Here is a 26345-nt window from a genome sequence, read left to right on the forward strand (position 1 = left end):
TTCAGAAAGTCTGATTTCTCTTGAGTGTCTAAAATACCTTTCTAGATCTTATCTCTAATACTAAAAACAGTCTTCTGCTGCTCTGAGATTCAGGAACAGAATTTTTGGGTACCTTCACGTATTTTCTGTTCTATTTGGTACCACAAATAAGCAGTCATACAAGACACTGCTGTAACCTGTTTAGACTATTATCACCTGTTCAAATATATCATTTGGCGTGATGGTTACAACTTTTTTTGGGGGGGGAATGGTGCACTTCTAAGGAAGTATTTGAATGGAGAACACAGGAAATATGTGTGATTGTATCTGTAAGAACACTAATATGATTGCCTCCTGCCTTGGTTCTTTGCATACATTTTCTGTGTATTTCAGGTTATGCACAACTGCAATCTGAATATATCCATTTCTGTTACTTAGGTTCTGCCTATATCATTGATGGATATCAGGAGGTATCAAGATAATATTTCAGATAGCACTTAATATTTCCAAAATAACACTTAGTATTTACCTTTTGCATAAGTGAGATTAAATTTATGTGAATTTTTTTGCGCTTCTTTCTGTATTGTTTGTTTTTCTACCCTGCGCTGCAGCTCAAGCATCTGTGAAATGACACCTATTCTTAAGCTCACAAATAATGCTCTTTCAGAAAATGCAGTATAAAGAACGTGCAGAGAATGTACATTTTCAGGTTTAATAATTCTAAAACAAAGATGCTCAAACACAAGAGATTAGTGCAGTATTTGTACCTGACTACTTTTAAACTCTTGTTACAAGTGAGCAAAACAAAACATTAAGAAATCCAGTATCAGCTATTTTGGAAGGTATTTCACTTGCAGCAATCATGTTTGTCCTGCAGGTGGCACGTACAACCCTCATTCCTGGGCTGCTGAAAACTATTGCGGCTAACCGAAAGATGCCCTTGCCTCTCAAACTCTTTGAGATTTCTGACATTGTAGTAAAAGATCCTAATACAGGTAAGAGAAGGTTCCTCAAAATCTTTGATAATGGAAATATATGTTTACATGCTAAATAGTAATAGTAAGTAAATCTGTATTTCTTTAGTAATGTAAGAATCACTACATACTACATTCTGTTTTTTAATTTATGTGCAAAAGTTAAGAGATTGGCATAACAGACTAGATTTTAGAGCTGCTAGAGCTAAGATTCTCGGAAGTGCAAATGGGCACCTTGTAAATATTTTTAGGCATCAAAATATCCATTAAAATCTGTCAAGAATACTGCAAAACTCCAAGGATAAATGCAAGACCATGTTGGACCAAAAAAGAACAGGCTCTAAATTGCTTATGTTGATGCACCCATTCTTACTTGCTCTTAATCTAGTGCTCCTTTGCATGCTTGTCAGGGCTGTAACTCAGGAGAAAAACTCCCTGCTGGTAATGTTTTCAAGTGGCACAAACCTTGGAAAGTAGTAAATATCGAAGGCATGCTGCTATTACAGTACTAGAACCTGTTTAAACTGCTGCACTCTCAAAAATGTGCAGTGCTGTGCCAGCTGAAAAGCAGCATGTCTCAAGCCCGGGAACAGCAGGTTGTACTTGCAGACTGATTCTATTCTGGAGAGCTGTATGTAAGTCAGAAGAAAATATTGGGGTCAGTGTGTCTCAGCATGAATCCCTTTTCCATCTTTCCATCCTCTTTAAACAGGATTGATTGTATTTGTTTTCCAAAATTATCTTCTGGAAAACTGACAACCAATATGAAGAATTAGATTTGTAGCACAGATACAGGGTAAAGAATGGATCAAGTCTGTGTATAAAAATGTATAAATAAATAAAAAGCTCAACAGTATAAAATTTTGCCTCTCATCTACAAAAAGATTTTTCTTATCTTTCCACTTCATCCAGCTATGCTAAAAAAGCGTGTCTGCCTTTGAATTGTTCTATAACCTTAATTGTTTTACGTGAAACAGCCAAAGCAGCTAGTTCAAAAGGTTCAGTAAAGTCCTTCCTGTGTGATGGGTCCTCTTTGCACTGATTTGACTGTATAGGATCAAAATTTCAGATTTTTTTTTTTTTTAATCTGGAAAAATGTATCCAAGTAAAATGAACTGTAAAAATGTTTTTTTTAAATGTTAAAAATTTGTCTAAAATTTACTGATTCATTTCTTTCTACATGGTGTATTGGGAAAAGGAGTGCACAAGCTACAACTTTTGGGAGAAAGTGCTGGTACACTGTGCTACAACTCTGAAGTTTTGCCTCGGTGAAAAAGGCTGACATTACTTTAAATTCAGCAGCAGAAATGGTTCTGTTGTTTCATTATCTGGTTTCAGATTTTAGTGGTTGTGTTTAAGGTATCTGGGATCTGCAAAACAAAGGTTTATATAAGGCATAAACAAAATGGCAAGTAAATTGCTTTGGTGATGAATTTAATTTGTAGATTACTTTATTTTTAAAAAAGAAAAAAAAAGCCTTGCCAAGCAAAATAAGCAGTTTTAGCAAACCACGTAGACTTTTTTTTTATTAAATACAGACAGTTTGGTGGTGCAGCTCATTCCTTGTTGGGCGTGGAGTTAGCTAAAATGCAAAAAACATGGTACAGATGGCAGAATAGCATCAGCATTCTTCAGAACCAAGAGGGGGGCTATTTATCTTGCAATAAGGCTTTATAAAATTTATAAAATATTCTGGATTTATAAAACTTGCAAGTTAAATTGATTACTTTTATTTCATGTGTGGTAGTTGTAGTTCTTGAAAGCTTTCATTTATGTGGATGGCTGCTTAACAGTTTTATAAAGGCAGATTTTTGTTGTGTACTTCATTTTGATGGGAATCACTGCAACAGATGAAAGAGACTTCTGAGGCAGCAGCTTTGTACCCTATGCTCTTGGGCAGCCCTCTCACGGGTTGAGCACTTGCAGACTGTGAACAGTACCTGAAATTGTTTTTAATGTTGTGTTTAGAATAACTACTGTCTTCCCCAAATTTACTGCCAAAATTAAACTTGCCTAACAAACAGTTTGAAAGGGGAGGGGAGAAGGAAATAACTGGTAATTCTGCAAACACTGAAAAATGTGGAGTTGTCCTCTCACATATGGAATGAGATTTCCTGCAGAAGGCTTATGTCATCAGACTGACTAATTTAATTTTATTATTTCATGATTTTGGCATGCAGAATTTCCAATTAATAATTTAAAAAGTATGGGTCAAAAGAATACTGACATTAACTATATTTGAAATGACATCTTGTAGTCATTCATGTGTGAACGAACCTAGCTCTTTTAAACACACTGGTTTTTAATAAAATACCTTCTTACACAGAACCCATGCTTACCAAGGTGAACTGAACATATTTCTCTTCAGACATATCTGGCAAAAAGGTTTGACATACTAAATTAGCAAAACGTGTGCCAGATTTAATATAACTAAATGGAACCAAATCTGAGCAGAAATGTTTCTTCTCAAGGCAAGAGGAAATATGCTGATTTTGAATATGTTACACAGCATTTGTGTGGTGAGCTTGTAACACTAGATAGTCACTTCTGGTAAGATAGTTACACTAGTTCAGCATATAAATCATCACTTTACACCACAAGTCCTAACAGAGAATACTCCTTCTCTCCCTTACTGCAACAGAAGAAATTAATCCATTAGAAAATCACCTCTGACCAGTGATCTTGGAGAATCTGGCAAGCTTAGGTAGCACACATTTAGCATAATTTACATCATTTGTGATTACAGCAGCTGCCATATTTTGAAGCATTTTTCCAAACTGCCTAGAAATGTTAGTTATATGCAGAAAATAGTTTGGGATTTTTGTGAGGCTGAGACAAGTTTAAATGAGCAGGTGCCCCCTTTCAGATCATGCAGTCATTTTTCTGAAGCATCTCTAATTTGGAAGGGAGCAGGCTTACAACACTGCTTTATCTTCCTCTGCACTCTTTTGGCTCACATACTCCTAACCAGCTGCCCATCCTTTGGATTGTTTTTCAGCAGCATCCCTAGGAAGTGCTTTGAAGTCTCAGAAATATATATATGTATAATTTAGGTTGACATACTTGGCAGGCTCATTTAAAAAAATAGAATTGTTTCATGGCATGACACAAGAGATCTCTTAAGTGAGTTATAAAGAACCAAAGCATTTCTAACATCCGCCAGCTTTTGCATACAGTTCCTAATACTTTCTTTTTTTTCTTCCATTGCCTGTTGTGAATGAACTTCTTGTGTTGCAATATAACTGTAAAGGCATAAGTTTTATAACACCGTTTTTTGAAATGCTTGAAAATGTATCCTTTCCTTTACCAAGGATTTTTACAATTGGCTTGAAAACATGAGGTATAAAAATTCGTGTGTTTATTTCTGATGTGTTAGTTAAGAATAGTGATATGAAGACTCCATTGACTATCTGAATAATAATGAAATTAAATTCAGATAGTTGTCACAAATTCTGCCAGCATAATGAATCACAAAAAAAGAAAATCATTCTACTGAACATCTAGCCCAAAGAACACACTGTTTTAGGAACAAATAAAAACTTGGGGAAAGGGAAAACATTTTCTTCTTTTCCAGTGCTCAGCACAACACGAAAATAGATTATCCACCATTCATGACTGTGTATCTCTAATTGGTACCTTAGAAGAGCTAGGAAACAGAGGTACGTAATTATGGGACTGAACAGCCAAAGTACTCAGACCAGAAATCAGATATTGCATTTATTGGTATTTTCTCTGTAGCCTTTACTTCTCTGTGTTGCCATTTTAACTTCAGGATTGGGTTCTCCAGCATTATTTAATACTGCAAATTATTGTAATGACAGGAAAAAGTTCCTGAATGACAAAATACAGACTTACTCCCACAGTAAGTTCAGCTTTCAGTGACTGTTGAGAAAACTTGCAGCTGTATTGCCACATTGCTGCTCTAGAAGTTTTGAATGACTTTTGGCTCAAAAAGGCTGTGCATTCGTCCTTTGTGTAGGCTCCTGCTTCTGTATTTTGCAGTCCTTTTTAATCCTTGTATTTCTAGCCACTTGGTAAATCTTTTCCTGTTTAGTTTTTGATAGATTTTTTTGTTACTAAATGGTTAGTTGGACCAAATAAGCAAGACATAAATGTAATTAAAAAAAAAAAAGTCTAATTTCTTATGTGGTAGATACTAACTGTTCAGGGAACACCCAATGAGCACTAGAGTTTCTGCTTGTATTTAATGTCACTGTACATCAAGCACGAAGGTTGGCTATGGTGGGTCAGACCAAAGGCTCATTTAGCCTAATAACATGCCCATAACACTGGCTAAAAGTGGTTGTCAACAGAAAAGCATGAGAGCAAGTAACCATATATAATATTTCTGGAGTGCTCCCCTGTTCTCTGACTACAAGTAGCTCAGAGACTTCCCAACTCAAACATGGTTCTTTGACTCTAGTAACAAAGCAATTTATCTCCTATGATCTTCCCCTGCCTCCTCAGAGCCATGTAAACTTCCAGCATCCACTAAATCCCATGGGGAAGAAGTTTCACTGCTTAACCCTAGGCTGCCTGTAGAATCCACTCCTCTCCTTGTTTTGAGCTTGGCTCCTGTTTATTGTGATGTCCCCTATTTCTTGTATTGAACGCAGCAGTGAACAATTGATGCCTGTAGAAAAGAACCATCTCTTGAGGTCTGAGGTGCTCAGTTCTGGTACTTACATCCAGAACTACATGGAAGTACAATTCAGACTGTAGGTGCAGCTGTAACTCCCATGAAGTCACTAACTGTATAAGGATCTTTAACCAGACTCTTTCTCTGAGCAGCATGCAGTGCAGTGCCTTTCTTTTGGGAATACTAAGCCCAGCTAAGATGTTTCATGACCAGAGGTTCTGACAGATGCCCACTGTGCACACAATTAGACTCTATAAAAACCAATTCACCCTGGCATATGCTGATTTCATGTACATTTCTTTTGGGTAATTTCTGGGAAAGAAACAAAAGCCCTACACATGCAACCTTATGTCACATGGTGCTGCCCTACCTTAACTTGCAGACCAGGGAGAGTTGTTCTTTTTAATCCTTCATTCTTAATTCCTTCACTACTGAAGTTCTTATTCCCTCCTTCCCTCAAAGATTACAAGTACTAACAGATCTGAAGGATTTCCTTTTTTTTTTGGAAGGTAATTCATTTGCCGTCAGTAAATATGGTTTCTTCCCCATATCTAATCATCATTAAGTGGAAGAGATAAATATGAGAATGTCCATGTAGACATGAGCAACTGGGACATCACAGATGCCAGAGGACTCTCTAGAAAGGGAAGAAAACTATGCATGAAAATCTGGCTTTAACTTACTGCAGTATATGTCAATATTACAAAGCAGTGCAATACAGAAGGGGATCACCTGATGATTCACAGTCCATGCTACATGCACGTAATTGGTCCTCTTGACTGGCTCTAGTCTGATCACGTGTGCTGAATGCCCTTGAGTGGTTGAAACTATTTCGATGCCCTTCTGGAACACCTGTCATGACTTGAATTGCAACTGAAAGGACTCTGGTTTATATGCTGCAGGGTTGCTTTACAGTGTGAACAGAAGCATGGTAAGTGGCGATGATAGGGAGACTGCCTTCAGAAGTGCAGGTCTGGTCCAAACTTTAACATAGTTTATATGCTTAAGATGCTTTCAAAGCATATGAACGTCCAGAAGAAGAGGACAGTCACATAGAGTCCTTCCCTGGCTCCAGCAAACTTTGCCCTTGTATATGCCAGCTTTGCTGAACACATACTTGCCTTGTGAACCTTGAGAAGGTAAAGACCTCGGGGCAATAAACAAGTTCACTACGTTAATCAGTATTTTGAATTTCACTGCTACTAATTGGCAGCTGTGACAATAGATGTGTTACTCTTCCTAGATCATTCCTCTCAAAAAGCAGAAATATTGAAATCCAGAATGAGTAAAGCTTCGAAGTAGGCCACAGTAGTCTAGAGAGTGTATATTGCAATGGTGTAGCCTAAAGGTACAAGTATAACAACATATTACTATGTACTCATTTTGAAAGTTTAAAAAAGAAAAACATATTTTGATGAAATCAATAATGTAACAAAACTTACAGCAGGGAGAAGGCAGGGTTTTGACTTAAGGAACTGTCCAAAGTGGGAGACGCTCATGTCTTGAAGTTGTGAGATACAGCAGGTTTTTCATAGTCACTTGGTTTTGGGGATGTCCAGGATGATCATGAAAAGCATCAGTTGTGATTTGGAAACCTGTGTGAATTTAAGTCTTTCCACAGATCACCATGCTAACATCATTACTCATTTCAAGTTGTGGGCTAGTTGTTTTGTACTGGTAGTTATCCTGCAGCTGAGTTCTATAAATATTTAGCTTTCCCACCACCATTACAAGTTTCCTGATGCTTACTGAGTATTTACATTTTGGCTAGTCTGTTTTTAATTTCTTTAACACTTAACTATATGCTTGGTGCCTGTAACTGTGTAGAAGATACTAGTACTTAAAAAGCCTATTTCCTGCTCAAGGCATAGGATACTTGAAATCTTTTGTTACAGTTCTGACTGTGAGACTCCAGTGACTTACAGAAATCCCATTATTTCCTCAGATTATATGACAAGTGTGTCAGAGAAGCCATTTTACATACTCATTTCTTCTTTCAGTCACAAGTGCTTCACAGTGCAGCAGAAAAAAACTGATGCAAGAGGCAAGGTTAAAAGTGTGATAAAATTTCCCAGATAACATAATCGTTTCCTTCTTCTTCAGATGTAGGTGCAAGAAACTACAGGCATTTCTGTGCAGTTTATTACAACAAGAGCCCAGGGTTTGAGATTATCCACGGTTTGCTGGACAGGGTCATGCAGCTTCTGGAAGTGCCACTAAATGAAGAGAATGGATACACAATCAAGGCAACTGAAGGTAAGGAAGACAGAGCTGCAGTGTACAGCAGAGGTTGTTCTGGAGCTCAGATATTCTCCTACAATCTGAGGTGAATTTTTGGTTCTCAGCAGTAGGCATTAAGAATTAATATTATAATATATACAGTCATACTGCAGTATAAGTGAAAAGGCATTAACTGCGTTCACTGATTGTAAAATGGCATTGCTGTCTTTCTGTGAGCTGTCTTGAGTAGTTTTATACAAATTGCGAGTTGACAGCTTCTTAAGGAGACATAGTAAAGCGTATGCCATGAACTTCATGGACTGTTTACAATTAATTAATCTGCTGATTGCAAGGGTAGGTAGGAATTCACTGAATTGATGAATATGCCAGGTATCCACTGCATTCTCTTTGTCTAATGGTACCTGGAAAAGACAAATTCTTACACCTGATCTTTTAGTTTATAACTTTATCTATAGCTTCTATTCATATGTATCATTTATTTATATATTCATATGAAGATATATGCCTCATATTTTATTCAAAGACCTGCTGTCTTTGAGACTGAGCCTGCGCCTGCTGCTTAGACAAATATTTGTGTAACAGCCCTCTTCCTTCTCCATACAAGGTGAACTGCCCATGAATTAAAAATAACATCCTTAAGTGCAGAATCTCCTCTGTGTATGTGCATATGCATGTAAGAGAGAAAGCAAGCAGGCTGACCCCTTTACCTTATTGAGAGAGGGTAGGTTGATGCAAGAGAGCAAGCATCAGCAACTGATCTATTCTGCTACCTAAAATAACAGCGCAGTAAATACAGTATAGAAAAGCAAGACTGCAGGGATAGCGGCTATGATTCTACTTATACATCATGCATTGGTGTTCAGAGATATAAGACACTGACTCAGATTGACTCAGCTTGAAGAAGTGCCTCCATTCTGCACTTACTGGAACAAGTGGCACTGACAGAGAGTCCCTGACAGTCTGGCCAAACTTGCCTATTCATAGAACTTTAATGAAAAATTGTTAGATGTCTCCCTGTTTTGCAGTGCACTGCCAAGATGCCAAACATAACACTTCAGCTGGTCTCCTATCACTTTAATGCACATTTGTGTCATATTGATCCTCCCCCCTCCTTTTTTTTTTTTTTTTTTAAAAAACACAAAGTACTATTTTGCTCAGTATTACTTAGGCAGACTTTCAAAGGGTTTATTAGAATATTGTTAATAGGATTCCCAGGTTGACTAGAGAAACATTTAAACAATTGCACTTTTTGTTCCGATTCTACCAGGCACAGAACAGGTAATAGCAAATCTTCTTATCTGGAAGAAGGGTAGGGTGGGGGCATTAGAAGAGCCTCTAGGAACTGGGTACTCAGCTGTCATTGAAGTCAAACCAAACTGTTAAATTCCTTTTCAAAACTCTTCCGTAGCTTGTTTTTGAATAGACATATCAAGAGTTTGCTTTAGTAATGAAAATATTTCAAGTGTTTTATATTCTGTACTGTAGCATTTCAGTGATGTATGGGTGGCTTCAAAAAAGATCTCAAAGAATAATCCTAACACAGTGAAGAAGTTATTTGTAGATACTAGTGCCGTTTCATATTCCTGATGCTGTGGGATTTGCAATGCCCATTCAAAATCCCTGCATTCCCATGACATTACTCAACAATGTATTTAGTGTAAAGGATGGATTATGCCTTTCATATGCAATATATTACAAGCGGTTTGTGGCTTTTGGCTGTAGAAAAAAAGTGCCTACTACTTTCTGTTTCACCAGTGATTCAGAAACTCTCCTGAGATGACACGTGGATTCCTTGCAGTTCTCCTGACATTGGAATTTAACCTTGGTAAAAGTGCAGATGGCTGATACTCTAGTGCCACAGTCAATGCAGTATCACTACACCAACTTATTTAAAAGACCTTGACTGTAGAGATGGTTGGAAGTCAAAGTAGTTTGGGGAATTTTGTTTAGAGGTTTTTGGTTTTGGTTTTTGTTTTTTTTTTTTTTTTTTAACTTGCTTCACAATCCATCAGTTAAGCATGTGCAAGAGAGAAAATGTCAGCAGATGATGGAGTGAGGTCAATTGATGAGGGGGCAGGGGGGGGAAATCCTGTAACATCTTGAGAGATTGCAGCATACTGAAATAATTCAGAAGAACCATGCAGAGGTTTTAAATCAGGACATTACACATGACGTGGATTTTTAGATGCATCTTTATGGAGCACGCTTTTTTTTTATTGCCTGTGCCAAATTAGAATTTCTACATAGAGAATTTCTACAGTGAGAAATGGATTTATCCTATGACTCCAATTTAGAAAGATCCTAGACACTTTTTCTCTGTGTGATCTTAACCACAACTTGAGACTAGTAAGCAACACAGTGTAAAGGTAGGGTTTTAGTCCAGTTATTTTTATTCCTTGTGTAACTGATTCAAATAGTTCCAGTGATTATGGGAAAACAATACAGGGAAAAAATGTTTTAAATGAGCAACAAAGAATAGATGGAGATGTACTGGGCACATATTTGCCTCTCTTCCAAATTAACTTTGGAAAAAGAAATGCCTGTACTATAGTCCTGTTTGGTCCATATGTGCAAATCATGGTTATTTAAGCTCCTTCTGTTCTACCAACACCTAAGTGCCTTGTGATTTGACCTTAAGGTCAGAGCCTTTTTGCCTTTATAGCAACACCTGTGAAAAAAGTACAGATGCTAGAAAATATGGGTGAAATTGTGATGTTCCCCTGGCCTTTGCACTACACTTTGGTGTAATCTGAGCTAGGTAATAAATGGAGAAGAGCTGTTTAGAGTCAGCCTTAAGGAAGAGAGGGGTTTGGGTGACTGAATTCAAGGATTTCAACATATATTTGGCACGCAATACTTTTCAGTTTCTTAAAGTTACTAATGGAACCTTTTTTTTTTCTCCTTATTACCGCTAAATATACAAAATTATAAAGTTTTAAAGACAGAACTCTGAAATGCTACCCATTGTTTTAAAATGCACAGAATGGACTTTTTGATACATTCGTGAATCCTACAATTACTGGCCTAGAAAAGCATTTTTCTTTTTTATTTGTTTTATAGCATAGGCATTCCTAATCAAACATAGATTGAAAAGAGTAAAATTACTGCATCAATCCTCAAATTTGTATGTGCTCAATAATAAAAATTTTTGCATAAAACTCTTGAAATTTTAGCCAGTTCCATACCATTAATAAAATTTAAAGATCACTATGGATGTGTATGATTAGGAGGTAAACAAAATAAAATCAAGCTTTTTAAGCAGTGAAACTACAGGTAGAAAGAGCCAACAAATTTGGTCATATATTGTCAGGAAATTTTACTTAATAAAATTATTTACTTTTGAGTTCACTTTCATTGGTTTCAGTTCCCTTGACTTGAAAACTAGAGGCATTCTGATAATTACATTGGAAGTTATTCTTAATTTCCACTTTTAATCTCTGTAGAAATGGGTGTCTTTTCTGCAACATTTTGGTCATCTTGTGCTTCTAGAAGACCATCTGAGATGACTATTTTCTTCCAGAAATCAGGACCATGATCACAGGAGGTGATGTTAATCATGGGATTTGGGTCCATAGTAAAGTCTTACTTAGGCTAAAAAGAATAGAAAAGGGCTTAGTAAATACTGACAGTGGATTCTATATTGCAGTCTTCAAAGGAGTGGTGTGAAGTGTAAGGTATAATTATCCTCGCTCACTTTATAACATTTAGAATGACTGTTCCTTATTTAAGGAAAGAAACCCTGGTTTTGCAGTACCTTCCGAGAGTCTATGTACTTTGCAAATAGAAGTTAATTGGGCACAAACTGTTTGAAAAAGGAAAATAATATCCATATTTTATGAAAATGAAGCAATTTGACAGGTTCACAGAAAATGTGAATGGTAAATCTGTGCATCAGTACTGCTTCACTGTCTACCCCACTGCCTTACATGACAAAATTGATATTTGATGAAATAGCATTCATTCATGTGAAAACAAACAATCTCTGAATAGCTTGAGCTTGTGACATGAGCTACTTTTTTTGTACATTATTGATACTTGTGAATTTCAGCTAACTCCTGGATTTTTTTTCTTTTTGTTTTTTTGGGGGGTATATTTTTGTTTGTTTGTTTTGTTTAAGTAAATGTTCATGCCATTCATTCTTTTAGGGTAATCAACAGCTTAGTAAAGCTGGGAATTCCACCCATTTTTGTTCAACAAAATGCGTACTTAATAAATGCATACTAAGTCTTGTTTTCCTTCAGTAATTGACAGTTGTCTTTCAAGAGGAAAAAAAAAAAGGAGGACTTGCACTCCCTTCTTTTTACTGCCCTTATTTAATTAAATGAAAGGTGTGGTAAAGTGTAGAAAATTTTAATTCCACAGTAAATCATAGTAATAGCTTCTCATTTAGTAAGGTTTAGCTGTGAAATTAAAGGTGTAATAGTTATCTCCATAACTAAGAACATCAGTAAACATTTGCTTTTATAATAATAATTATACAACAAACAACTTCAAAAGAAGATTTAGACTGTGAACCTCAATTTACAAGACAAGAGGAGGGAAGTCTGGGACTTATTCTGAGTTACATGTATAGAACTGAACCAGCATCTATCTCTGGTGATCAGTTTAAAATGGGAGACTGTAATATACACAGATGTTTAGTACCTGTGTTGAACGTGGCATTATTAATACCCGTTTTGTTTTAAGGAACTGTAGCTTGATTGCTTTTAATGGCAATCCTGGCCCTTCAGTTGCCTGTTTTGGCAGCCATTGCATTGGTCATGCATGTCGATAATTGTGTATTTACTCATAGATAACTAAAGGAGATTTGCCAGTTTTACTATGAAGCCTCCAAATCTTGTTTGTGACATACTAGAAGAGATCAGTCAATTCTTAATCCATTTAATTGGCATTCAAAAATAGATACAAGGATGCAATAGCATCTATAAAGTGTCTATCTACCAAACTTGTAATTTGAAAGACTATAATCAGATTTACTTGACAACATCTGTTTTCAATAAAAACATATCAGCTGGTAATTGACTGTATTCAAAGTCCTCTGAATTTCACATTTGCCAATTCCCAAATGATTTTTTTCTCACCCAGGATCAATCTAGATCATCCAACCTTGGAATACTGGCACCACATTAACATTTTTCTAGTTCTACAGAATTCCCAGTATTTTTACATAAGTTAACAGCAGCAGGCAGGATATTTGCTTTGAGAATTGCACCATAATTCTGGTGCCTAAGACTCCTAGCATCTGAGAAACATCCTGGTCCCGGTAGATGTAACCAAACCTATTCTTCATTTTTTTCAGTAGACTGGAAGACACCTTATTATATTCAAGAACACCCCATTTTTTCCCCCAGATGAAAATAAATATTTATTAAAACCTTATACATTTCTGTCTCGCATAAAAAGTTCAACCAGATGAAAGTACTCTACCTACAGTTTGTTTCCAGTATTCTTAAAAATCTTTGTAATGCTATCTTTATTGCTGCCAGTCATTAATCTTCCCCAATTTATTCAGTTTCCTTGATTAATTTTCAGCCACTATCACATTTTGGGCAGTGCAATTTATTTCTCTCATTTTTGTCTATAAGTAGCTTTTCCGATTTTTGACCAGTTTCACTTCAGCACTAAATACGGATAGTGTTTTAGCCAAAAAACATTCCCAGTTTTTGTTGTGAAACTAGTACTACTCATTTATCAAATAAATTGTTTTTGAAGATCTGCTGATCTTCCACTCCAGTATTTCTGTTTAGTTGCCTACCCCCACCCCAGTCAGCTTCATGAATTAACAACACTAAGAGGTAAGGACAGTTTTTTTAAATCCAACTTATTTTAGTACTTCTAAATGTATTACCCTAATTCTGCAAGGGGTTTCAGGAGTTCCAGCGCTGATGATTACAATGGCTTAATTATAAGGTATCTTGCAAAACTGGATGTTTGTCACTAGTTCTTGTGGCTTTTTCAGTGTTGGCCACTACTTTGAGATCTAATGAATTTCTAATTAATTTCTCATTGTTTTCTCTTGAGCAATTTTCCCTGCAGCATCAAGGGAGCTTAGTTAAGTAAAGAACTACAGTTCTAACTCCTCAAAATGAAATTATCTAATAAAATGGGTGTGGCTGCTCACTTAATATCCCTTTAATTGTCTGTTATCTCTGCTCTTTGCTTCCTTCTGTAAATACAGGACTTCAGATTTATAGGAACTAAATCCCTACAAATTTAGGCCAATCCGGTATCTTCCCACACCAGTGTTGACGCTTCACATTGGTTGTAGCCATTTTAATACCCAAGGAGGTACCTGGCAAAGATATGAACAGGTGAGCTGCTTAGGTTATTTAATTAGCCAAAGTGGGAGTCTACAGTGTCTGGAGTTTCTCCAGACAAACCCGATTTATCAAAATTTGACAGCATACTACCACTGGATGTCTCAGAGGTGTCTTGCTGTTGCAAGTGATGCAGTTATGCCAAGCAACACTGAAATAGTTTGTGGCAACACCCATAGTTTGTTTCTGGAAATGTTTCATTAGCTTTGTGTTATAAGTTGATCTTTATTATGAAAAAAAAGAGGCTATCAGAAGTGAGTTTGAGGAAGGCTTTTTCCATTCCTGTGGTCATTTCAGCTCCTCATCTGGAAGAGTTTTTTTTAGATGTTCCTTCCCAATACCCTTCAAATATAATCTGTTGCAGAAACCTCATATCACCACCACCACCCCCCCAAAAAAAAAATTACGTAGAGGAAAACTACATTATTTTAGCACTGCACAGGATAATAAAAGGTTTGACAGGCTTAGACTTCTGTGTCTTCTAAGCTTTCATCACAAAATCATGTTTGACACACTTCTTGCCCACATATGAAATTTAAAATTTCAATAATAGAACAAAGAACATATTAGTTTCTCAAATTCAGAATATTATTTCAGAAAAGAAACTCCTTTTAATTCACTCATTTAGAAGTATGTTTCTTATTGTATGATAGCAGAGGAAAAATCTATGGTAACTGGAAAAATATTCTGGGAGGGGTGTCAAGTCAGCTTGTAAAGAAACACAAGCTATCTTCTCTTACCTTCCTCTTTTTGCAAATACTAACTAATAAAGATTAGAGTGTTTTTCTTCCCATTGCATTTTATTCTGACAGATGAGGGATGCTCCAAGAAGTAGTAGTGTTTCTCCTGACAGACTTTTCATTTTCTACCAGTTTTTGTCAACTCCCAGAACCATCTAAAACATTGGCATTTCTGTTCCTGAGCTCAAGATGTTAATTTCTTCTCCCTGACACTAAATCTTTCCTCTTCTGCTGTTCCTTTACTAGGGAAGCCTCTTCAGAGCTAAATTCTCCTCCCCACCCCCCGGGGCAACTATCTTTTTTAATCACACATCATAACAAATCTAACAGATAAAAATCTTCCTTGCATCAAGAGTTTTAAATGTCTGGCATAGCTTACATTACATAATACAGAATTAGGTAATTTCCATTTTTTCTGTCTGTCTCCTTATAATTTGAAATAGAAAGTTATTTCTTAATCATAAACTATATTTTCAATGTTGCAAAGCCTTCTCTAGAAAATAAATGATTCATCCAAGGCAGTAGCAGAAATAGCAGCAAATGGCACATCTCCTTTCTCAGTGAACAGGGCCAGTGATCTAAGTAGTGACAGTCAGGATGCAGGTCCAGTTGCACTGGCTTTTCCAGTGAAGTGCTACACTTGACCAGTGCCACAGCTCCATCCTTCCATTCCATTTTCACATCCTGCACAGCCTGCTATGGCTAGAGGCCAACTAAGTGTCTGTATCCTTTCATTTTCACTACAGTATTAATGCTAGCAATTGCGATCGTGTCAAATTTATAGCTCATAGTTAAAGCAGTTCTCTGATCTGGTTTGATTTTTGAACTGGGATATGGAAGCGGAGGGGCAGTGCTTCAGATTTAATCTCACATGCATTTTCTAACATTTATTTATGCAATAAAATTTTAAAGAGGAATTTGCAAGATTTTGGCTCAAACTTTTAGATCAACGTGAACGCAGGATCCTAAGATCAGTATTTCTGTTGCCCACGGTGGAGGAATTGACTTTACCTTTGCTTATGGTGTATGTATTAGAAAACAGTAGATAGCAAAGAAATGCTGAGCTAGTGCAGACTCAACCCAGTACACGTGCTGGGCACAGATCCTCCTTATTTGGGTCCAGAAGCAGAACAGCCATATTTGTTGTAGACCTGGTATTGCTTCTGGTCCTGGGCTGGCTCACATTCAGCCAGTTCAAGCATTTCTGTTCCTCCTTGGTGCAGCCATGTGCTTCAGCCACAGGGTGCTGGTTTGCAACAGAAATCTTAGTTGTTAAAACTAAGTGATTAACAGTTCCGGTGACTGCTGAGATGCATCGTTTAATTATGTATTATTCCATGCTAGCTTGTCAAGTCACTTTGTAAAAGGCATGAAATGTAGCAGCTGTGAAAGCATAACATCAGGTGGCTGTTACTTATCTCAGCAAGTAATGTCAGGTCATTGGGAGGGGAGGACGGCTTGGTCTAGGACAGGTAGTGAATAAACAACATGCAAACTAAATATGACATACTAAAGTAGACTTGCAGACTGACTTAGTGCTGGTTCTTGTTATTCTCCAATGCTTGCATGAAAGCAGAGCCTAAAAGCTAAAATCCGCTGCCTTACTGTGCATGCATAGAATATGTTATACCCCCTACCATAAAGAATATGGTTTATTGTTTCCTAGTTTCTGACAGGTTCTGATGTTTGCAAGGATGAATTATTCCTTTAGATATTTAGAGAGGGATAAAAACAGTCATGGAATGGAAATAAATTAAGTTTTTTAATATTCAAAGCTTTGTGTTCTCTAACTCAAGTGAAATAGCAAGACATCATGAAAAAAAAAAGCTGTATTTGGGATTAGGAATTCTCTAGTTTTATAAGTAGCTGTGACATAATATCAGTTTAGGCTTGTGACTTTTAGACAGGACAAAATATAACATTTCAGATAGGTCTAGATAAATTAGATAAAACTGGCCTAAAAGCAAAGATTAGATATGTAATGGTAACTCTACAGTGCAGCTAAACTCCAGTGTAGAATTGCTGTTTCTCACAACTGCCATGCAAATGCAAATTTATTGAGGTTTATACACAAATACTGATTTCTAGAAAGATACACAGAATTCGGTAGGTTTCTTTCTAGGTTTCCTGCTTAAGTTTTTCTGTACACATTATTTAAGCGGCCACCACACTACTCCAGCCTGTTACCCAGATCAGTGACCCAAAACGTCTGCCTTCCTTAGCCTCAGCATCCACCCAAATATTACCTGCCATTAGGAAAGGCAGGAACACAGTAATTTTACCCAAATAATCTTTTAAGTGTCTGACACTGCTGTAATTCTGAGAATAACACAGGTGAATAAAGAGAAGCTCCAAACCTGTTGCATTCTTGAACACTTCCTGACATCCAGCAACACCAAACATTCTCTGTTAGAGCTCCTGGGGCACTCTACAGCAAGAAAATCTAGCCTAAAAGTCTGTGTTGGTCTCTGTTCTCAAGGCAACTGAAGGAAAGAGATTGCTAGCTACACCAATCCCCAGTTCATCACTGCAACACACTTTAACATGACTAACAACAGTTGACTCTGGACCCAAGCAATATTATAGTGCTTACAGTGTATTCTAAGTTTGTATTTGTAAAGCAATATCGTTGATCCGTAAATAGTCTTAAATATAGTCAAATACAGAATAGAATATATTCAGCTGTAGAGTTGTATATGAGGGTTTTTATGAGATAGAAGAATTAATTTTTCCTCACACTCTCCCCGAGATACAAGCTAATAAAAATGCAGCTGTTGACTTAGTTGTAACACGAGAAGATGATTAATTGACTGACCACTGCAAATTTGTGGGTGATTCTCCATATTCCCTAGCCTCATTGTCTGCACAAGGACTGTAATAGTCAACTCTATTTTTGGATATCCAGTGTACCAGTCCAGGTAAATAACTAATTGTCCCTTTGCCCTCTTCTGCTGTGCCCTGTATGTGGAGGCTTTTGAAACATAGCAAGAAATCAGAATGAGAGATGTCCTTTAGACAGAGGACATACTCATTCATATCATAGATATTTCTTCGGTCATCTTTTCAAGTGTTAATTATTTCCTTTGGTGGGGCGGGGGTGTGAGATAAAGCTAAGGTGCTTACCTTAAATTTGATTGCACTGATTTGCATTTCCTGATGTGTCATTACAGTTAGGTGTGATCTGGGGAGTGGAGGTTGTTCTGGCACAGCTTTAGTCAGGAGTTGCAAATTAGGAAACTAAAGTCCATAAATATCCCACTGATCCCAAAGTATGTTTTTTCTGGGCATAAGAGGAAGATGGTATATGGGGGAAGAATTGCTGACAGTGTGCAACTTAAAACAGCAATCAGTCTCTCAGTAAGTTCCAAAAATCATGCAAGGTTTGAGGTGTCTGTGATTTTAAAAATTAGCCAAAGAAAAATCATCCCATAACAAGATATGATTTTGAGGTTGCTGTTCCTTTTGCATAAGGTTCTGGGAGCCTGACTGCGCTGCGTGCATGGGCAAGAAAAGGTGGTTGCCTTTTAAAATACTGACTGGTCTGATAGTGTCCTGTGACTTGGCATTCGAGCATATCTGCCAAAAGAAGGATTTAGTCAAAAATGTGAAGAAGCTGATCCTAAAAAGAAAAACATCTAACCCAAAAAACTAAATTCCATCCAGTGTAGGACAGGTAAAATACTTCACCAGGTGAGTCAGGATGAGGTAGTGAAAGGGCAGCTGGATTGACTAAGGGAATGGGGAATTAAGATGAAAGACTTTGGAGGCCAGATGAGCTCTGCTCTATTACCTTCTTAAGCTTCAGCTTCCGATGTTCCTTCAAATTATAGGAACAAACGAGTGGGTTTGAAGGCTTAGTGCAACTGTAGGCCTATAATACTACTTTAATCTATTTCTTTTTGAAAAGGAGGGAGAGTAAGGTAGAGAAAAGAAACTGTGCAAGGTGTTTGACAACAAAGAGTACAGGGAACTCAGAGCTCTTTGAGGATCAATTAGCCAGAAAATGTGCTAAAGACTACATGCTCTATTGGATTATTGGCCAAGGAATTACCCCAAAGCAATCAAAGTGGCCCTGTTGCCTGAATACAGAGCGGCAATTACAGATTTTGAGGACATGCTACAGAAGCTGTAATTAAAGGTATTATTTCTACATCACTGAACACTGGAAATTAAATTCTTACTTGCAGTCACGAGAAGTAGCTTTTGTCTTTCACTTGTGTGTAGTATGTCAGCATAAGACATGGCTGGCTTTGGCATCTCTGCTTTAGGAATGCATATTGTGTTTCACCCCATCCCTTCTCGTAACTACCAATTATAATGTTGACATATTAAGAGGTGGATTTCCATTGCTAGACCTTCTGGCTTCCTGTGGCATTGTATAGGTCTCTATCAGCAAGGACAATACGATCTCTGACTAGATTTCAAGGTGAAGTTTATGAAGTACTATTTGTGTACAGAGCAGAAAGGATTAGCTATATCAGGAGTGATAAATCTGTTATCCTTAAAACAGTTGGTATAGTAAACTACAATTTTTAAAGAAATTTTGGCTCTCGATGTAGTTGATGGTACAACCAACCAGACCTACAAGAGCAGCCTTTCTATATAATTTCACGAGCAGCAAATGCAATCCCTTCCTAGCACGCCTGCTGATAACAGTGCCTCCAGGTGTGCTTTGGTGACTGTTTGTCTAGTGAAAGCTTTCTTCAGGGAGACCATGCTCTTCACAACCATACCGTTCTTGACGATAGTACGTACACAGATAGGACAAACTCTATTGTCAACTTTGAACTCCTGCTCAAAAGCTGCAGGTCACAGCTGCTAACTTTTCTGGGAAGGCACCCTTTGGCATCAAGACTTCATTGAAGCTTAAAAGAGCACTGGGCTTCAGCTTATGGTGTGATTTATTCAAATGAGATACTAGCACATGCATTTTTTGCTGATTCTCTATATGTGCAAGTAGCATAATCATGTCTTTCATACTGCCTTGACTCTGTCCTGGTTTTGGCTGGGACAGAGTTAATTTTCTTCCTAATAGCTGGTATAGTACTGTGTTTTGGATTTAGGATGAGAAGAATGCTGATAACACACTGATGTTTTAGTTGTTGCTCAGTAGTGCTTACACCAGTCAAGGACTTTTCAGCTTCCCATGCTCTGCCAGGTGCACAAGAAGCTGGGAGAGGGCACAGCCAGGACAGTTGATCCAAACTGCCCAAAAGGCTATTCCATACCATATAGCATCATGCTCAGTATATAAACTGGGGGGGGGGGTTGGCCAGGAGTGCTGTGATAGCTGCTCAGGAACTGGCTCAGTATCAGCGAGCAGGTGGTGAGCAACTGCATTGCACATCACTTATTTTGATTATTATTATTTTCCCTTCTTTTTCTGTCTTATTAAACTGTCTTTATCTCAACCCATGAATTTTACTTCCTCCCCCCCCCAATTCTCTCCCCCATCCCTCTGGGGAGGCGGGGAGTGAGCAAATGGCTGTGTGGTGTTTAGCTGCCTACCAGGTTAAACCACAACACTCTCACTCTAAAGTTTTGTACTTTATTTCAAGAGTTGACATGATAGTCCAGTCCATAACACAAGCTTTGCTAGAAATCTAAAGCACTATTACTATTTACTTGATAATACAAGAAACACACAAATCAGGAAAAAAAAAATCCTTACCTTTGTTTCCTGGTTATTTTGAGGAATCCTCTCATTTACTGTCCTGCTCTGTGGGTTGCTCAGATCCTCCTGCAACCCACAGCTTGTCCTCAGACCAAGTGATGTTCTTCTGGTTCAGGTCTCCTTTTCTAGTCATGGTTGGTCCCTCAGTCAAAGCACTCCCCCTGGCTGCAAAATGCTTGGTTCTCTTTTCCCCCCTTTCTGCTCAGATTTTTCATGTTTCTTCTAAGTTTTTTCCTTTCTTCATGTGCTTCCCTTTCAATGTCTGAATTTTTTGATCCGAAATTTACAATTGCTCCAAATTCTGGTGCCCTGGCAGACATACATGGACCAGCAACACCCAGCCTCAGGCATGAGCCAGCTTCCTTCCCTTACCACATGTATGGTCAAAGGGAGAGTCACTAAGATGAGGAAGACCTTACATGCCCCATCTGTGGGATGCAGTCTGGAAGCCCTTTTGGCAGGCAGGAATATACTTTGAAGCATTCTATAGTGCAGCCAATTACCATAATAATAGTTTCATTATTAACTAGAGTTCATAAACTCTCTGTAAACCTATTCCTCAGCTCATGTTTCTTTGGTGCAAGAGCCAAGTGTTAGCTGGACAGATGGGAACCCTAAAGCTTTTAACGGATTCTTTCATTTTTATTTGCTTACTGTGTGATCTCTTCCAGTCACAGAATTATACCCTGCAAGTGCCATGTCTGCAAAGCACCGGGCACACTAGTGACTGCACTGTGAAGTAGCCAATATTTCAGTGTTAGCTTAACTAGAAACAGAGAGGTGATTTGAAGGTCCTGCTTCCTGCAGTTTAATATTAATTATTATTTACCTCTTCACTGCAAGGAAGCACAAAGTAAAATAAATAATGTCATGGTCCAGCATCGGTTACTGCATGTGAGATGGAAAATGTGGCTGAAGGCCTAGCCCATAGCCTGGAGCAGTGTATTCAGAACCACACAATGTATGGTTTCATGGTAAAGGTTTCAGCCAAATCAACAGCTTGTCCTACTCTCCTCCCCTCTCCAGCTGGAGAGCCACCTCCTCCCTTTTGGTGGTGGTGATTCACTGATTCAGTTCACTTGTGTTATAAAGGTGTGCTGTAAGCTCATGGTAAGAAGGCATAAATTTTGTCTGTGTTAAGATTCTAGCTAACATAACTCTTCACTTTATGCCATAATCATTAAGCCACTTCATAGTTTCCAATATAATGTCATGAATTGCCACCAGTTTTCAAAATTTATCACAAATGTGTATTACTTAGTTAAATGCAAGGGAACTTCTACTGAAGTTAACCTTCTAGGGAAGGTCAGTAGTGCTGGATGTGAGTGTCGGGTAAGGCTTCAAGTCTCCTGACTGCCTGTCCACCTTCTGCCTAACTTCTGACTGGAAGACCAACAGCTGGTGATGCCCAGATAGCAGAGCATGTCTTGTGCCTGAACATATAAAATTGTTTCACACAATGGGAGGCGGCACAGATCTTGGAAACTGCCTTTGATAGATTGACTGAGTGCAGTATTATTTTAGACCCCATCCAGATGTCTACAACAAGTTTAAAAACAGTTAAGTCTCATGATTGGGTCTAGATGTGCAAGAAGATAAAGTAACTTTCCCAAGGCTACACACAAGGCAGCTCAGAAGAACAGACAAGTCAGACTCACAGCTTTTTAACTAACCATATTGTCAAAGCCCCTTTTTCCTATAATTTTATAGTGGGGTACCATGCCAGCATTATTAACTTCTGCTTGGTTCTTGCTCTTTTGCCAATTTAAGCTTACAGTCAAGTTTCTAAAAGAACGTCACTGTGTGCTGCTCACATCTGTGGTACAATACCAGCTTTATTCACAAATAGGAAAGCCTTTACCACTAACTACAAGGGTACTTTATTTTTAGGTTATGTTTTCACCCACAATCTGCAGAGTGATCTGTATGTGTGGCATTTGTTTCTTTTCTAAATTTGTTTCGTCAAGGTTTATTTTAACACTTGCTTCGAATAGTGCAGCTTGGCAGTGGCAAGTGTCTGTTTGGCTAGAGTCACGTGCCAGTAACATCCAGGGGCTAGATAATTTCACTTTTGTATGTCCAGTGTAAGTAGTTGGCTTGCACTCATAGCTAAGACTGGAACCGGATGATTTAAAAGATACTGGTTCTGAGTATTTTTTAAAACAGCCTTTAGGTAATGTTACTATGATCATTTACTACCGCCATCAGATTTCACAAGGCAGCCAAAATTAAAGTACACATTTAAGTTAATTTGCACTTGTAGCAAGTGGGACAAGAAAAAGATCTAGTTGCTGTTCTTATTCTTGTAGCTGCAAGTTATGACTACAAACCTCACAGGAGAGACTTCTTAAATGAACTGTTTCCATTGGGGAGCTAACAAAGAATGTATCTCTGGGCTTGACTACTAGTGATCAGTGTCATGAAAATGTTCCTGAGGTTCGAGGTTAATTTGGCCCTTTATTGCCTTTTTTAAAAATCTCCTTGTAAATGCAGTAAAATGTCCTGAGCTGATCCTGAATCTTAAATGGGATTTGGAGCAACCAGAGAGTAAGTTGCCATTAGGAAGTTCTTGTGATCCTTTTGCAGGATGCAGAGGATGTTGAAGGGCTGAGTGCTGTGTTGGTAGCAGGCAGGGAGCAGGACTGGAAGCAGCTCCTCAGCTGTTGTCTTCATACTGGCACAGAAGCAAGTAGAGCAGGGATGTTTCTCGTCTGCACCGATGCAACCTCACGCATACCCAGTGACCAGCTCTTCTTGTAGACAATGCTTTGGTGGATTTTAGCCTATTGAGATAAAGATGCAGAGCAAGGCGTGAGGACTGGGAAGCTGGTCCCCAATGCTGTCCCTGCTGACTTGTTTAACTTCTGAGTGGAAATCTAGTAAAGAGCTCTTCCCTCCCTGCAAGGGCAGTAGCATTAAAAACATGGCAGAGGCAGCTTTCTACAGGAGGATCTGTAGGATCCAGTGGCCTTGTTTCATCCTCTCCCCTTTCCTCCTTTGAGTTCACAGCCTCTTCTGCAGCACTGCTCACTGGAGGTCCTGCACACTGTGCCTTCCTTCCACAGACATGTTACAAAAGAGGTGGCTTCAGAAGGAGCAGCTTGCTGGTTTGTTTTTGTCTTTTGAAGGGCTGTCAGGTCAAAATGCCACTCACCTCAGGACAGAGACAAAAAAAATGCAAGCGTAGGTGCTATAGACAAGCTTGAATGTGTTGCTGGTGTAGCCACCACAGACAGGTAAGTTCCCAGGTAGGAAAGACTTTTGGTGAAAAAGTCTGCATAGCTTCTCCAAGTTCTTCATGGCCAATTCAATTACTTTTTTTTTTCTTAAACTCCCAAATAACATTTAAAACTTGGGGCTTGGTTTGAGGTAAGAGGAAGATGATCTTCGACTTCCTTTGAGTTCATTGTTCCACAGTTTTACAGTGTATATGAAACTGCTTAAAAGCTCTCCTCCAGATGAGGAATGTAAGTCGTTTCTAATTATGTGACAGGTAATCAAGCTTGACATGCCTACTTACCCCTTAGATGACAGCAAGCTTTATTTCCTTAAACAGAGTAAGGTGGGAAACATTCAGGAGTTAAATAGCCTAAAGCCTGCAAAAGTTCTTCATTTCAGTAGCCCTCTGACTTGACTTATCTGTGCTAATTTCTATTACGGGAGTAAGAGTCAAAACAACTGGAGTGTGAAAAATGCCCACGCTTTGGGCTTCACATTTTATTTTTAACTCAGAAGTGTTTCCTCGTTCTCTATCAATCATGACAGCTGTTAGTGCAAGAAGGTGAGAGCCCCTTCTTAGCATCTCAGCACAGAGAAGGGTTTAATAGTGAGAGCTTTGTTCTCCATGTTAAATGCCTGTTGACTTCTTTGGCCTGGAGAAATACTGATTTTTTCTCTCACTTTCTTTACAGGCTCTGCTTTCTTTCCTGGTCGCTGTGCTGAGATCTTTGCCAAAGGTCAAAGCATTGGGAAACTTGGAGTCCTACACCCCGATGTTATCACCAAGTTTGAGCTCACCATGCCATGCTCTGCCTTAGAGATCAATATTGAACCCTTCGTGTGAAGACACGACTTTTATCCTCCTACAGCCGTCCACTGTCACATGCAGCACCCTCTGCTCTTTTGTCTTTCTCTGTGGGGGACATCTGCTTACACCTTTATATTCCAATAAACTAGAAAAACAGAGCCTGGCTCCCTGGGTAAATATTTTCTGTACAGTGCAATTTGACGAGCTTCTGCAGGGTAAGAATGTGGCATCTCGGACTAGACCGTGCCCTCAATATTTTTAAAGGGCAGGGGGGCAAGAAAGAAGTTGGGTAAAAGCCCAGTGTTTTACAAGAGAAATGTAATGGCAGAGCACATGATTAGTTTTCAAAATCAGAAATGTTCCACAGACACAGCTTCATACTGTAACTGATTATGGCTGCATAACAGGAATCTCATTCTTTTCTTATTGCATGAAATAAGATAATTGATTAGAGCAAATGTTGAGTGAATGTGAGCAGAACTAAGGAGTTGAGCTTTTATTCTGTACGGTTGTCATGTGCTCATCAATGGCTGGGGGAGGAAAATAAACTTGTTTCATGAAAACCACAGCTATTTTGTAAGCAAGATACGTGTAATATCTGCTTCCCTACTCCAGACATAACTGTTGATCCTTTATCATTCTAAATTCAGAAAGGGGAGGGGGTGGAATTAAATTTTTTCATGGTTGATGTGAGCCTAGTGGTTTTTGAAGCTCCAAACCAAATTGGGGAAATGCATTTAAGAGCATATGCCAGTGGTCTTTTGCATGAAGAACTGAAAAATATCAAAGCCGTTGTCCGGCTGAAGCTGGCATATTTGGCTGCAGAAGTTAGTGTGGTCCTCCTGCACTCGCATAGCCCCACCAGTGGCTTTCTGAACCCCAGCTGCACAGCAGGGGCCACGCGGCTTTGGGACAGATTTACTTTTCTTGCAGTTTTGCCCCTGACAATATATGAAAACCCCTTGTGGGTCAGTCTTTCCCTCTAGGTGGCTTTCTGGCAGTAGTTACGCTGCAGCCTGGCTCATTGTGCCTCTGCTGTCTGGGAAACCCAGCAGCTCCATCCAGCACGGCGATGCCCGATACCTCCCTCCTGGTGTAATGTCACTGAGGGGGTGGCCAGCTCACTAGGCTGAAGCAGGCACTTTACTGGCTTGCTAATGAAGCTGGCTATCCCTCATTTGCAACATTATAACCATTGCTAATGTTGCAGGCTAACTGTAACAAGTATTTGCATTAGGCCAATACGCTGTGGCTCGTTTCGGTGGCGAGAGCCAGATAGCCCCTGATCCCTGGGGGGGGCGGGGAACTGTCCAAGGGCAGGCATCTGGGTGATGCTGGAGAAGGGTGTTACAATTACTGGTTCAACAAGAAGAGATATGCAATGGTGAGGGTAAGGTAAGCTCATGGTTTGATGAGCTGCGGGTCTGTGCAGTTCCCTGTCGCTGGACCCACGATGGCTTTTCAATGGTAGCCCTGTCAATAATCTTAACAGGTGGGAGTGCAACAGGCAAGGCTTTTTGGTGCAAGTGTTAATCCAGTATGAAAAATGCACTACAGTTACCCATCTGGAAACCCTACGGTTCCCCTCAGATGGAAGTGTAGATTTTAAATATCTCTGCATGACAGATGTGAAATGAGAATATAGCTATTGCCATACGTTGCACGACTGACTCCAGAGCCCATGGAGAGTGAGAAAACTGCAGCTCACATTTTAAAGTCTCCCAAGGGATTAGCCAGCTTGTCGTTTGCAGGAT

The 26345-nt window shown here is 38.7% G+C and overlaps 1 protein-coding gene across 1 annotated transcript in view; it reads left to right on the forward strand.

Moving 5' to 3' along the window:
* The window catches only part of FARSB (phenylalanyl-tRNA synthetase subunit beta), a 41119-nt gene extending 16370 nt beyond the window's left edge, over positions 1-24749 (forward strand). Inside the window, exons 15-17 of the mRNA XM_075716233.1 lie at positions 857-974; positions 7696-7848; positions 24476-24749. Coding sequence (XP_075572348.1) covers positions 857-974; positions 7696-7848; positions 24476-24627 — 423 coding nt within the window. The 3' untranslated portion in view covers positions 24628-24749. The remainder of the gene's footprint in view (positions 1-856; positions 975-7695; positions 7849-24475) is intronic.
* The last annotated feature ends 1596 nt before the right edge of the window (positions 24750-26345 follow it).

This window comes from Pelecanus crispus, chromosome 9, assembly GCF_030463565.1.
Source record: "Pelecanus crispus isolate bPelCri1 chromosome 9, bPelCri1.pri, whole genome shotgun sequence".
NCBI classification, from domain to species: Eukaryota; Metazoa; Chordata; class Aves; order Pelecaniformes; family Pelecanidae; genus Pelecanus; species Pelecanus crispus.